Raw genomic sequence first — 15,512 nt, 5'->3', positions numbered from 1 at the left:
TAAATAAGTCAATCATGAAAAGACAAACATTGTATGGTCCCACTATTATCAAAAGTCAAGAATAGATATACATACAGAAAGCAAAGTTCTTTAATGGTTACTGGGGATGGGAGGGAGAAGGAGGGGAATCACTTTCAAGAGTAGACACTTGTTACTTCTGGTGATGGGAAAAGCAATCCCAAATATGGGTGAAGTCAGCACAACTTGACCAAGGTAAATAAAGACACTGAGAAGTACACGAGAAAAAGGGTCAATTCTGGTAAATGCTATAATATGTACAATTTAGCAACAACAGAAAAAAAAAAACCCAAAAATTATGTGTGTGGTTATGTAGGTAGATATGGATGCATATAGGTGTATCTGTAGGCATATGTATATACACATCTGTGTGCGTGTGCATGTATATCCACATATATAACAAATCACATAGGTGGTACAGTTATGAAGCCTTCCTAGACATATCCATACAACTCACAGGATCAGTTTACTGGGTTAAAAGGCTCGGGATCATAGTGTCAGGGGACAACCTAATCAATTGGCATAACATAGTTCACAAAGTTAATGTTCTACATCCTAGTTTGGTGAGTAACATCTGGGGTCTTAAAAGCTTGTGAGCCGCCACTTAAGATACAACTATTGGTCTCTACTCTACTAGTTTCTTCTCATATCTACCAAAAGAGTGAAGGAAATCAAAGGCTCAAAGAAGATACTAGTCCACAGGATTAATAGCACACATAAACCACAGCCCCTTCTAACCAGAGACCAGAAGAACTAGATGGTGCCCAGCTACCACTACCAACCTTTCTGACCAAGAACACAATAGAAGGTCCCAGATAAAATGAGATAAAAATGTAGAACAAAACTCAAATTCCTAAAAAAGACCAGACCCACTGGACTGACGGAGACTGGAGGAAACGCCTAGGCTATCATCCTAAGGTACCCTTTGAACTTAGAATGGAAACTATTAACTGCAGGTCACCTTTCAGCCAAATAATAGATTGGCTTATAAAATAAACAATACCACCTATGAGTAATGTGCTCCCATACACAATTAACTATATGAGTCCAAATGGTCAATCTTTACCCAAAAGCAAAGATGAGAAGACAAGGAAGGGAAAGGGAAGTTAGATCAATGGAAACAGAACAAACAGAATATAAATAATGAGAATGTTGACGCATTGTAAAAAATGTAACCAATGGCTTGGAAAATTTTGTATAAAATTTTTTAAAGGGGAACCTAATTTGCTGTGTAAACTTTCACCTAAAATACAATAAAATATTTTAAAAAGAAGAATATACACAGTTCACAAAAAAAGAAATCTGAATGACTCTTAAATATATGATAAGATACTTGACCCTTAACCCCACATAACAGGTAGTACTCTTGGTCCCCAGTTCCTATACTCAGCTTCTGTTATTCTCAGAATACATGTGCAAATGATGCTGGGGTATTTATTTGAGATCACCTCATGCCATTTCCCTCTGACAGAGCAGCTTCTCCAGTTATGCCAAAGTCTGAAAGCCTCCAGATTGTGTGTTAAGTTAGTGAAATATTGAAGCCAATGGAAGAGAATATCAGTATAGTTTAGTTTACTGTTTTATGGATTTAGATACTATGTGCTTTAAATCATAAAACCATAATGAAAATCTGATCAGATATATGTTTTGCCTTTGAAATGGATGTCAGTTCTCCTAAAAGCATTATAAAGAAGATATATTTTATCAAACCATAATAGGTTGCATACAAATACAGATTCTGAGATGAAATTCTGACCAAGAAGAGTGGATTGACACAACTGAGTTTCTTCAGTATTACTGCGTGAAAGAGTTAGAAGTTGAATAGCTGAGAGGTGAGGTTTTGGAAATTGAAAGATAAGTTCCTTGCCCTGAGGTGACTAGGAAAATGTTTCATGCCTTTTAAGAACATTTTTTTAATTTGAATAAAGCCAAAGATAACAAATATTTTCTAGACATAGTGCTTGGTAAAACATACACCTTATTATATAAAACACAAACTTTGTCGTTTAAAGAAAATTGAAAATCACTACTGTCCTATCTGAATTGTCCTAATTAATGAATTCAATGTGTTACATTAATATTTAAATTATTAATGTTAATGCCCTGCACTTTTAATTCACTGATTATTTTTAAGCCCCCTACGCCTGCATTTGTACAAAACAGACCACAATTTGGGGGAACTTCACAAGTAATTTGAGAAGGTGATGATGTCAAAATAATCCATCTCCAAATGAGAGTTTAGCTGTATTTTCCAAGTAATTGATTCCTTCTTGAAATTCCTAGTCCACAGCTCAGATTGATGAACCTAAAATATAAAAGCTTAAAATGAGGAAGATTGTGCAAATCCAAGAAATCAGATCCATTCCCATTTGCATGTTAGAGCCTTTTAATCATCATCACTACACACAGTGGAAATTACTGGCCCCAATCAGTGAAGTCTTTGGGCAGTTCGAAGCCAGAGCAGAGCTGGCCATCTTCTTGACCTGAATCACGGCTGACAAAGAGGATGGATAAAAACAACTGCAGTATGACCTAAGGGGCAGACATATTCATCACTCTTCTATGATCAGCTGGAAATCAACTCATCATCAGTGATATTCAAAATCAGAGGTCTCTGCTGACATGCCAAGTACAATGGAGGTCAAATATATGATCCTGATTGCTGGTGAATTGGTGATAGGGATTTCGGGAGATGGATTCATTGTGCTGGTTAACTGCATTGGCTACCTCAAAAGGAGAGATATCTCCTTGGTTGACATCATCTTGATCAGCTTGGCCAACTCCAGAATCTTTTTGTTGTGTGTAATGTCTTTAGATGGCTTTGTTACGGTGCTCTCTCCAGATGCATATACTCATGGTAAACTAATGAGCATTTTGGATGTTTCCTGGATGCTTAGCAATTGTTCAAGTGTCTGATTTGCTTCTTGCCTCAGCATCTTCTCTTTACTCAAAATAGCCAATATCTCTCAGCCGATTTTCCTCTGGCTGAAGCAAAATACGAACAGAGTCGTCCTTGGGATTATTCTGGGGTCTTTTGTCATCTCCTTACTTATTAGTGTTTCAGTGAGCTTCCATTTGCATGAGGATTTCCGGTGTCACTTCAAGGACCATAATGAAGAAAACAGAACTTTGGAATTCGAAGTGAGTAAAGTCCAAAATGCTTTGCAACAGGTTCATCTGAACTTGGGGGCTGTAGTCCCCTTTATTCTATCCCTGATCTCTTTTCTCTTGTTACTTTTCTCCCTGTTGAGACACACCAAGCAGATGCAACTTCATGCCACAGGGTCCAGAGGCCCCAGCACAGAGGCCCACATGAGGGCCATAAAGGTGGTGATCATCTTTCTGCCCCTCCTCATTATGTACTACACAGCCTTTCTTGTAGTCACCGCTAGCTTCCTGATTCCTCAGAGAAAATTAGTGGTGACGTGTGGTGGTATAATAGCTATCATTTTCCCATCAAGTCACTCATTCATCCTGATAATGGGGAACAGCAAGCTGAGGAAGGCTTTTCTGAAGGTGCTAAAGTTTGTGAAGGGTTTCACAACCTTTTGTTCCATAGAAAGATTCAGGGAGACTCCTGAATAAAAGAAGAAAGAAATCAATAAAAGATTTTTGTCACTTTCTGCCAAGTGATTGCATTTATTTTTTTTCTTACATTCTATGGGAAATCATTAATAGCTGTCATTATTCTCGAGATAAATTTTGTGTCACATTTCTGTCTGGTTTATTCTTTAATCTAATGTTAGCATCAAACCACTATGTTTCTTTTGTCCTTGCAGGAAAAAAAACAAAACAAAACTCTAAATCCCACACTAACATTTTATACCATTGCCTAAATGCAAAGATTTTCTGCTTCTTTCTGCCATATTACTGTCAAAGGAAGGAGCCCTGGTGTTGCATTGGTTAAGCTTTCGGCTGCTTGAATTCACCAGCTTAGCTGTTTGAACCCACCAGCTGCTCTGCAGGAAAAAAGACTTGGTGATCGGCACCTGTAAAGCTTTACAGCTTCAGAAACCCTGTGAGGAAGTTCTGTCCTGTAGAGTCACTATGTGTCAGAAACGATTCTACAGCACACAACATCAACACTGGCAAAGGCCTTGAACTCAGTGAGTAGAAGAATTTCAGGCAAACAGCCTGTGGGGGAAGAGATTTTAGAACACGTTAGCCCTTCTTATAAAATCAATCTTGTAAAAAATGATCTACATTGTCTGAATTAAAGGCCAGTCCTCACTTTTTCTGCCCTATTCCATTCGCTTCTGAATGGTTTGTCCTGATCAGGAGGGGAGAAAAAGAGTCTTTGATGAGATTTTGCCTAGGGAAAAGCATGATGTAGGAAAACTCATATGACCTCAAGAAAGAAGGTTTGACCAGGAAAGGGGGTTTTGTACCGGTTAGGAATGTGTATACCAGAACCACCTTGGGAAAGAAGGTGGAGGGACTCGATGAGCAGGTTGTTCCATAACTGAACCTAGCTGGCGATGGTAGTTTTAGGAGTTAGTTCTCAAAGGATTCTCTGGAATGCTTTCTAACCTTCTAGACTCAGGATTTTTCCATGTTTTCCTCTTCATAGCTCTCTTTTTTTATTTTGTTTGCAGTAGTATTTTATAAACAATTAGGTTTTTTAAGTCTGAATTTCATGCTTTCCTAATGCACGTTAGGCAAATGTAAGAAATAAGAAAGAAACTAGTATGTTGTTTACGCTGGAAAACTATTTAAATACAAGCATAAAAACTCTAGTTTATTGTGATTTGTATTGTCTGCTTCAAATTTCTTATGGGCTAAGTCATGTTTCCCCAAAAAAGAATATATCTAGTAATAAGTCTAATAGTAGAATAGTACTATTTCCTGGAAGTTTTTTTTTTTTTTTTTTTTGTAAAAAAATATTATTTCTTTGTTTGTTTACATGCCCATCTAGAGAAATGACTATAATGTGGATTGTGAGAACACAAACCTTAGAAAAGGGGTTAATTGGAACTAGATACATTTGAAGTGCTCATTTCTTTAATTTTATATGAAAATCTTTATTATCCAAAAGACAACATTTCAAAAATTGAATTGTCATGGAGAACACTTCGCACATTAAATAAAACGGAAGATAACAAATCTTTATCTGGCATCTTTCAATTCTAATAAACAACTGTACCAACAGAAATTCTTAGTTAATATTGCCATGTTCTCACCTGACTAGTAACACTGTCATTTATAATTAGATTTGTATCATAGCCTTCCTTAATTAACCATCAAAATGAAGACAAAAAATATTACCCCCGGACTGAATGTAAACTCTCTACAATTGAATTGTACTAACCATTTCCTAACCTAAAATCCATTTCCAGCTATGAAACCTGATTTGTGGGTAATTCTTAATGTACGGTGATGAAAACTCAGTTTTATTTGCAAATTCTGATTTTCATTAAACACATGTTTTTTGTGGTTCAAAACTCAACTTGACAGGTTCAAATATGCATAGCTTATAGGAAGAAGCCTACTGCAAATTCATGAAATAAACTCTCATTGCATTTGCATGAGAGGAAACAGTTTCAGTCAAAAGTTTTAGTTATCACTCGCTAAAGGGCAATAATCACAATCTGCCTAGGCTACAAATAGCTGCTTGAGCTGTTTGTTTGGAGCTGCCGGTTCATTGAGTCTTCATGAATGTAGAAACAATCCTATTTCAGAGGAGAGTTGGGCACTTTGGGGAACGATATCAAAATCAAAATGATGACAGATGAAAATACTGTTCCATGATGTGAAGATTTCATTGATCACTCTCCAACTGGTCATCTGTAAATTAGCCCATCTGCAATGATATTTCAGGTCAGGTGTTCTCTGTACAAACATGCTCAGTGCAGGAGACAGCATCTTCGTGATCACAACAACTGAAGAATTCATAATGGGATTATTGGGGAATGGATTGATTGGACTGGTAACCTGGATTGACTGGGTTAAGAAGAAAAAGCTGTCCTCACTTGACTAACATCCTCACCAGTTTAGCTCTCTCCAGAATTTGTCTGATCTGTGTGATAGTACTAGATATCGTCATACAGATATTCCACCCTGATTGTTTTTAAATGTAAAACTAAGGATAGCCATTGATACCTTCTGGATGCTCAGCAATCACACAAGTACCTGGTTTGGCACTTGCCTCAGTGTCTTCTATTTCCTCAAGATAGCCAATTTCTCCCATCCACTTTTTCTCTGGTTGAAGTGGAGAACTGACAGAGCTGTTGTCCAGATCCTGTTGGGGTGCTTGGCCATCTCCTTGTTGACCTTCCTTATACTAGTAACGATAGTCAGTTGTGATTATCGGTTTCATATCCTTGCAAAACCGAAAAGCAACTTCATTGAATTGTTCTATGTAAGTAAAACTGAGCTTAATGTACTGACTGTCTCTGACTTGTTGGGAATTATCCCATTTACTGGGTCATTGATCTCATTTTTCCTTTTAATGATATCCCTGTGGAGACATACTCAGCAAATGAAACACAAAGCTACAGGTTGTAGAGACTCCAGCATGGAGGCCCATGTAAGAGCCATGAAAACTGTGACTTTATTTACTTTCCTCCTATTTGTGTACTATTTGACTTTTTTTTGGTTGACCTTTAGCTACTGTGGGACAGAAAAAAAGGTAGCTGTGATATTTGGAGAGACCATAACAATTCTCTATCCTTCTGGTCACTCGTTAATTTTAATTCTTGGATATAACAAGCTGAGGCAGGCATCTGCCAGGATGCTGACATGTGGAAAAATAGCCTGCATGACATAAAATCTTAGCCTTATCAATGGATTTTAAAAGTAGATCTTTTTTTCTAATAAAAATATAATTTTCTTACATACTACTTCTCATTAGTTTCGTTATTCCATTTATTTTGGATGCATATGTTTAAGTGTTATTGAGCCCTATTAACCAACTATGAGGTCCCTGGGTGGCACAAAGGGTTTGTGCTAGACTGCTAACCTAAAGATGGGTGATTCAAATCCACCCAGGGGCACTGCAGAAGAAAGGCCTGGTGATCTGTCTATGAAGATTACATCCAAGAAAACCCTATAGGACAATTCTACTTGGTAACACAGGGGGTCACAATGAGTTGGAATTGACTCAATGGCAATGGGTTTTTGTTTTGTTTTTTGAGGTGTCTTTATGCCCCAGACATTCTCATCTTCACACTCCCTTTCCGCCAGATGTTTTGAAGAGTTCACATTTCTCTTTTTGTCCTCTCACTGCAGATGTTAGGTGTGTGCTGCTTAGTTAAATTCCTTTGGACCACGAGGAAAGCTACCTGAGTTGTGCTGCTTAGTTAAATTCCTTTAAAATTTTCCTTTGGACCACGAGGAAAGCTACCTGAGTTGTCCTTACTGGTTTCTCCTTTAATTTTATAATTTTAAAAAAAAATTTTAAATTAAAAATTAATTTTGTAAAATTAAAAAATCATTGCCAAAAATCATTGCTGGCCCTTATTGTGCTCCATCATAGCTCTGGCTCAGGCTGGGCTTATGAACCAGGACCTCAGATCCCCCCGGCGCTGTGTCTGCTTCAGTTTCCTGGTTATGTACACCATCTCTCTCTTTCCAGCTGAGTGATGGCGTTTTCCGTGGTCTCCCAGGTGATTGCTTCCTGGTTCTGGTACCTCCTATTCATTTCTCTTGAAATTAAATTTCTCTTCAGATAACTTGATTTTCAGGCAGGATCTGTATAAAAACTGAGCTCATTCAAAGATCTTCCTCTAAGGGGTGCTGCTAAGTGCTTTTCACAGTCCGGTAAAGGACAGGGATAAATAGAATCGGTCAAACCGCTTCTGTCACTTCCTTTCCTGAACATCACCTACACGGGTTCTTTTCACTCAGGACTTCAGGGAAGAAATGAATTGTGAAAAAATTAGTGTATACTATGGAATAACTGTATAAAAAACAAAACGTGTTGCTGTCAGTCGATTCTGATTCACAGCGACCCTATAGACAGAGTAGAACTGCCCCATAGGGTTTCCAGGCAAACTGCCAACCTTTTGGTTAGCAGCCAAGCTCTTAACCACTGCGCCCCATCAGGGCTCCGTGGAATAACTATATACTGTCACTAAAAATGAATGTATATCCATAATGAACTTCATAAAGGAGTCCCTGGGTGGTGCAAACGGTTACGCATTTAACTACTAGCTGAAAGGCTGGCAGTTTGAATCCACCCAGAGACACCTGGGAACACAGTCTCCGCGATCTGCTTCCGAAAGGTCAGAGCCATTGAAGACCCTATGGAGCAGTTCTAACTCTGCACACATGGGGTGGCCGGGAGTCAGAACCGATTTGACAGCAACTAACAACAACATGTCCATAATATATACAGAGCAAATTATTAAAAAAAGAAAGATGAAGAAAAATAAGAGTCATTAATAAAATATTGTTCTACTTTGAACATCACATCCCTTATCAGGAGAGTATAATGGAAACACCTGGCCTGGCACATTTAAAGCCTTGTCTGTTCTGATCTGGCTGGGTATTTTTGCTTTTACTCACACGATTTTCTGTGTCTAATTCTAGTCAATTTCAATCTACCCATTTCCTTTTATCACAACTAAAATACTATTTTCCTGAAAATGATCGAGATTTTTTGCTTGGAGTTATACAAAATTTACTCTGTAAAGTACCAGTATCTGCAGTCCTAAGTACATAAACCTCATCAGCTATATTTCTAATACCTCAGTTATTTATGTTTCTATTTGCTGTGCAGCAAAGGAGAGTTGATGCTCCTTTCATGAAATACTGTATATCAGTATATTCTACGAAGCACTTGTGTATTCTATGCTGGGATGAACTTTATATTCTTCTGCAGTTTTAAACAAAGTGGTTTATAATATCAGTGCTCTGGGAAGGTTTGCCCCCCATCCCATTAGTCCGAAGTCCTTCCTTCCATGTTTGTTTCTGTTTCATACTATCAAATATCTCCAATGACCACAATGATTGGAGTTGAAAGTAGGCTGTTCATGATAAAATGCTCTCTAGTGTAAGTTTTTTCCCTTAAGTATAACATTCCTATAACCTTTACGGTATACATCATTAGCAAGCATAAAATCTACACTTACTTGCAATAAAACAAAAATTTAGTCTAAAATATATCTGGATGAAGATATTATCACAGTTGCTATGAGCACCTTATTTACCAATAATGTAACTAGGTCAGGGATCATTGCCAAAATCAGAGAAAAGACGTCACCTGTGAACATGGTTACATTAGCAGGTAATTGGTCCAAACATCAGGGCTGCGTCTCAGGAATGAAGTCTTGTCCTTTAAGGAAGGATGAGAGAATACATGTGTTCACAGGAAGGTGTGAGTACCCCAGAATTATTCTGTGGAGACATTATGTGGCATAGTGTTTCTCGGTAACTCTGAATTAGAGAAGCTATCTCACAAAAGGGGCCTTGGTGGCACAGTGGTTAAGAGTTTGGCTGCGAACCAAAAGGTTGCAGTTGGAATCCACCAGCTGCTCTTTGGAAACCCTATGGGGCAGCTCTTAGAATGCAAAGATGAGGTAAATTTAATCATCAGTCTCCTGCCTAACAAGATAGAAAGTTGAAGGGTCAAGATACTCAGATACAATTTGATATGGAGAAGTGTGCAGAGTACAAAGAAACAGAATCTCTCTCTCCTCCCTCATACGTACAACTGCTCTGGAGAACATCTTAGGCGAAAAGGAAAAGTCTAAAGGTAATCAATACTCTTTTTGTTGCTGTTGTTATTACGGCTCCTTCACCTTATTATACATAGCATCACAAACTAAGTGACCATTAAATGTCATTTGACTTAGAAGAAAATGCATTACTTTAAGAGACCTTGTGCCAAACAATTGCCTATCTGAACAAGCAAGATAAATGGGCTAAAATACTTCTTTTGGAACCAAATCATCTATATTTAGTGTTAACCTTTTAAATTCCTGAATGTGGACCCAAACTTCAGATTCGTTACTAATAATCTATATTACTATTTATCAACAAAATGAAGGTTCCCCAACAAATTTTAAATTTTGCCCATTTTCTAATTGCTAGGAGATCCTTGAGGTGTAGATTTGCTAGATGAAATACAAGACATCCAGTTAATCGGAGTTTCAGTACTTCCCAGAAGTATTAATTCCATGCAATTTGAGGCATAAAACATTATTCATTTTGACCTGCAGTTCAAATTTAACTGCATGTCCTGTTTTTATTTGCTAAATCTGGCAACACTATTAAAGACTATCAGTATGCATCACAGATTAATGAATCAGAAAATTTTAAACTTAGCCTCAGAAAGATAGTACAGAACCGTGAAAGGAAATTGGCTCTATTTGCATCTTAACAAACAGTAGCTCAGCCTAAATATGTGGAAAAATACAACCAGCTGAGACGGTAAGTAGACACTCAATGCCCAGTCCAGGGATCACCAAGCATGCTGTTTGTCAAGACTAACCAGGATTTAATGACGACAGCTACAATCTTCATTTAGCATTCCAGTCTCCATCACAAGACAGACTACAAGAAAAGAGGTAAAGAAAATTATAGCAAAATCTAAGAAGCAGGTGTGGATATCATACTGCATCAGGTCAACCAGAAACGAATAGAATATTTCTCTATTCAAACACGCCAGGTAAAGTGGAGAGAATATTAATGCTCATAGCAGCTGGAGAGTTTTCAGTGGGGATGTTAGGGAATACATTCATTGCATTGGTAAACTGCATGGACTGGGCCAAGAACAGGAAGATTGCCTCCGTTGATTTAATCCTCACAAGTCTGGCAATGTCCAGAATTTGTCTACTGTGCATAATACTACTAGATTGCTTGATATTGGTGTTGTATCCAGATGTCTACACCACTGGTAAACAAATGAAAATCCTTGACTTCTTCTGGACACTAACCAACAATTTAAGCGTCTGGTTTGCCACCTGCCTGAGCATCTTCTATTTCCTCAAGATAGCTAATTTTTCCATCCCCTGTTCCTTTGGATGAAGTGGCGAATTGACAAGGTGATTCCCTGGATTCTGCTGGGGTGCTTGGCCTTCTCTGTGTTTATTAGCCTTCCAGTCACCAAGGATTTGAATGATGATTTCATGCTTTGCGTCAAGCTGAAGTGGAAGAAAAATTCAACTCAGAGATGCAGAGTAAATAAAGCAAATAAAGCTCAGTATGCTTCCACCAAGATTCTTCTCAACCTGTCAACCCTATTTCCCTTTTCTGTGTCCCTGATCTCATTTCTCCTCTTGATCCTCTCCCTGTGGAGACACACCAGGCAGATGCAGCAAAATGCCACAGGATGCAGGGACCCCAGCAGAGCTGCCCACGTAGGAGCCGTAACAGCTGTTATCTCCTTCCTCTTCCCCTTTGTTACCTGCATTTTGGCCTTTCTTGTAGCCACCTCCAGCTACTTTCTGCCAGAGACAGAACTAGCTGTGATACTGGGTGAGCTGATAGCTCTAATCTGTCCCTCAAGCCATTCGTTTATTCTAATTCTGAGGAACAATAAGTTAAGACAAGCATCTCTAAGAGTGCTGTGGAAAGTAAAATATATCCTAAAAAGAAGAGAAGTCTAACACATATACAGATCTGAAGAAAAACGATCATTTTTTGGAAAAAAGGAAGAGAAGATGGCTCTTAATTATCTTCGGTTCTTGCATTAATGTTTGTTTCCTATGTTGAATTTATCTTAAAATTTACTTAGAATTTAGGGAATCTCATGGAGAGATGATGTTGACTTTCTCTGTCTGTCTATATATGTATATACGTATACATGTGTGTGTATATTTCTATATCTATCTATATTTATAGATCTGTCTTTTTCCTCTCTTTCCCTACTTTCAGAGTTTTTTTTTTTAAACGTTTCAAAACAAATAGAGGTCAATATCCCAATACCATCTGTGAGGTGAGGGCATTTTCATAGTTAGTTCTAAATCATTTTTCCAGATGCAAAGTTGTAGGGCTATTTCATAACAAGCGTAATAGCATCTTGCCGTTATTTGCATTCCTGTGAAATGCAGCGGGCTTATCCTCGTGGTCCTAGTGAGACTTTTCTTCTCAGATAATCCAACTATATTTGGAAAAGACTCAATAGAGTAATGTTCTTAATCAAATACTGTGGAACCCTATGAATGTAGCAGATAATATCAATAATCACCACAATTAAGGCATAAATTGTTATTGAAATAAATATTGTCACAATGAATTCAAGGATTATTTCAGGTTCATAGATCAATGAAAGAAAGATACTCTATAGATGTGAGGGAGGAACAGTGTATGTAGAAAGTTTTTATAAAATAAGGTTGGCAAAAGAAAGGACGTAAATAGAACTATTTATTGCATATTAAAAGACATTTCACCATAAAAGACACGTGTAAGTTTGATTTTAACAAACTAGGAATGCAGCAGGCATTGGTTGTCGAAATGAGACCTCCAATCAAAAGCTTATGTACTGAGATGTTAAAACATCAAAACTATCAAAAGAAATATGAATTCAATATGGATCACCTCTGTATCACAGAGGAATATGATTTGAATTGTATATAAGTTGTCTATGAAATATTTATTTGGGATATTCCATCAAAAGCACATCATTTGTGTTGTAGCAAACAAATTTTGGAGTGATCTGCTCTGCTACTTAGCAGCGCAGAATAGCCATAAATCATGTGTGCCGAAGAGAAAATGTTTATGTGTCCCTGTTGCCTCTGAGTTGATTCTGACTCATAGCAACTCTGTAGGAGATATTAAATATTGTAATCAATAAGTTTGTTAAAAATAAAAATTACATGTGCTCTAGGTCTATATGTTAATTTTTCTTCTCTGAGATTTGGTGGTGCAAAAGACACACATTTACGGTGATAAATTAAAGATTTCCTGAGTGTCTTATAAATTAAAGAAACAATAGAAAACTAAATGCACAAGCAGAAGCTTACATTCTTTTCAAAATTATGTGAAAGAGTACCTGCCAAGCCCCTGTCTAAGCAGAGTCCATGCGTAGGGGTTTATTAGACATTGGTAACAAACAAAAAAGAACCTGAGGGCTAGTGGAAATCTTGGAAGACTCAAGTTTGATGACTATATTGTGGACCCGAGAAACTTGATCAGCCATTTACATTACAAATAGTTGTTGTTGCTAGCTGCTTTCAGTTCAGCCCCCAACCCCCAACTCCAACTCATAGCAGCCCCATGAACGAGAGGATCAAGCTAGTATGATCCATACGGTTTTCATTAGCTAATTTTCGAAAGTAGATTGCCAGGCCTTTCTTCCTAGTCCTTATTAGTCTGGAAGCTTTGCTGAAACCTGTTAAGCATCACAGCAACACATAAGCCTCCACTGACAGACAGGTGGTGGCTACGCTTGAGGTGGGGAATTGAACCCGGGTCTCCTGCATGGAAGGCAAGAATTCTACCATTAAACAACATTACAAATATAACGCCTCAAGATTCAATTTCCCTGTGGACAGCAGCCAGTCAAACGACACTGAGGTGGAAACAGAAGCCATATCAGAGACTTCTTATTGTACATAATGCTCCTTACTGGCATATCTAGGGTGAAAATGATGTAATTGACGTAAATGGGTATATCTTGTGAGATTATATTAATTCTGAGAAATTGTGCAAAGATGATAATAACTCAGGTTGAAAGGAATATTTGTACTGTTTATTTTACTCCCAGTGTTTGGAGTAGAGTTTTCAGGCTTTCTCTGAGAGTGTATAGTGAAGGGAATACAGAGAATGCGTGCAGACTCCCTTCTTTCTGTTTGTATTCCTGGTTTAGTAAACAGGTATCCACTCACATATTGAATGTTTCTGTGTCAGGCACCATCCTGGGTGCTAGAAATGCAGATAAAATGTGACAAACTCCATGCTCATGGAATGTATAGTCTCTCATGGAAAACAGATAGTGATAAAGTAAACATACAAATAATTACAATTGGTAATTAATGCCCTTGAGAATAACTGGAGATGAAGGATAGCTTTCCTTCTATAGTGGAGTCAGGATAAACCTACCTGAGAAAGTGAAATTTGAGCTGAGACGTGAATGACAAACATAACCCAGGCATGCAATATCCTGGAGAAATACAATCTTAAACACATAACACAGCAAGTGCAAAGATCCTAAGGAGGATATTAGCTTGGCGTGTTTGAGGAAGAGCAATAAAATCCGAATGACCAGAGCATGGTGAACAAGGGGTGACTGGCAGGAAATGAGGGTCCAGATCATGAAAGGCTGTGTAGATCGTGATAAGGAATTTAGATTTAATTTAAGCACAGTGGGAAGACATTGAAGGAACTGAAGCCATGTGAGACATAATTTGATATCTATATAATATATAAGAATATAATCTACATATAGATATTTTCAGTTCACTTTGGTTATAAGAAGCTAGGCTAGTGTATGGGTAGGGAGTACAACTAACAGGACTAGCTAGTAAATTATTCTAGTAAGTAGTCCATACGGGAAATGACTATGGCTTGGATTTGGGTGGTGGCAGTAGGGTTAGGGGGCTTTTAAGGAATGAATTCTGTAGATTGTGGAGGTAAGGCTGACAGGTCTTGCTGATTGGTTAGTAGGAGGGAGGGACTTGAAGGAAAAGAAAATTAAAAAAAAACTTTTAGATGGAAGATTGCTGAAATGGCAGTGTTTTGTTACTTCTGTATTTACTACGATAAAAAATTTAAAAAAGTAAAATTTTAGATTGTTTTTATTTGAATAACTGGGAGTGCACTGTTACTAAAGATTGAGGGAGGAACTGTTAATTGAGTGATGGGAGACTAGAAATCAAAAATTCTATTTTTTATGCATTATGTTTGGTAGGCCTATAAAATATCCAAGTGAAGATGTCAAATAGATAATTGGATATATGACTCTGTAACTAATAATAGCGATCAGAGCTATAAATTTGGAAGTCATCAAACTATAAATGGTATTACATTAAACATAAAGATTATTGATAGAGAAACAGGCCTGGAAATGACCCTTGGTATACTCCAATCTTTAGAGGTTACATTGAGGATAAAGAACCAGCAAAAGAAAATGAGAAGGAATTGCTAAGAAGATAAGAAAAAAGCAAGGAAAATGGTGGAAGGGGAATATGAGATGATATCGTGTGGCAAGGAGGGAGACATCAGCTGTGTCAAATACAGTGGAGAAAAAAGGTTAAACTGATATAGCAAAGTAACCATTGGAATTGGCAATATGGATACACTGTAATTGGTGACCTTAACAAGAACAATGTTACCACAGTGTAGGGGCAGAAGATGGGTTCATTGGAGAGGATTAAGAAGGAAGCAAAATGTGAGAAAGCATATACACAGAGAATATAGAACATTTCTGTTAAGTTTTCTTATTAAGGGGAGTAGAGAATGGAGCGTGAAAAAAAGCAAAATTTTAGTATTTTCATTGGTTTTGTTTTTTTTTCTTTTTAAATATTTTATGTACTTCAGGTGAAGGCTTACAGAACAAATAGTTTCTCATGAAACAGTAGTACACATGTTGTTTTATGACATTGGTTAACAAC

General features: G+C 37.5%; 3 protein-coding genes across 3 annotated transcripts; all 3 read left to right on the top strand.

Annotated features, from left to right (window-relative positions):
- The first annotated feature begins 2,640 nt into the window (after positions 1 to 2,640).
- TAS2R9 (taste 2 receptor member 9) lies at positions 2,641 to 3,603 on the top strand. Its single transcript, XM_012558744.1, is given in 1 exon segment — positions 2,641 to 3,603. A coding segment is annotated over 1 exon segment (963 nt).
- A 2,214-nt stretch (positions 3,604 to 5,817) lies between these two features.
- TAS2R8 (taste 2 receptor member 8) lies at positions 5,818 to 6,784 on the top strand. The gene is given in 3 exon segments (XM_012558757.2): positions 5,818 to 5,992; positions 5,994 to 6,078; positions 6,081 to 6,784. Coding segments are annotated over 3 exon segments (924 nt in total). The 5' UTR covers positions 5,818 to 5,857.
- Positions 6,785 to 10,158: 3,374 nt separating this feature from the next.
- TAS2R7 (taste 2 receptor member 7) lies at positions 10,159 to 11,567 on the top strand. The gene is given in 2 exon segments (XM_023741572.1): positions 10,159 to 10,954; positions 10,957 to 11,567. Coding segments are annotated over 2 exon segments (918 nt in total). The 5' UTR covers positions 10,159 to 10,647.
- Positions 11,568 to 15,512: the final 3,945 nt, after the last annotated feature.

This window comes from Trichechus manatus, unplaced genomic scaffold (genome assembly GCF_000243295.1).
Source record: "Trichechus manatus latirostris isolate Lorelei unplaced genomic scaffold, TriManLat1.0 scaffold00184, whole genome shotgun sequence".
NCBI lineage: Eukaryota > Metazoa > Chordata > Mammalia > Sirenia > Trichechidae > Trichechus > Trichechus manatus.
The sequence above is the reverse complement of the archived record's forward strand: the minus strand, read 5'-3'. Positions and strand labels throughout refer to the sequence as shown.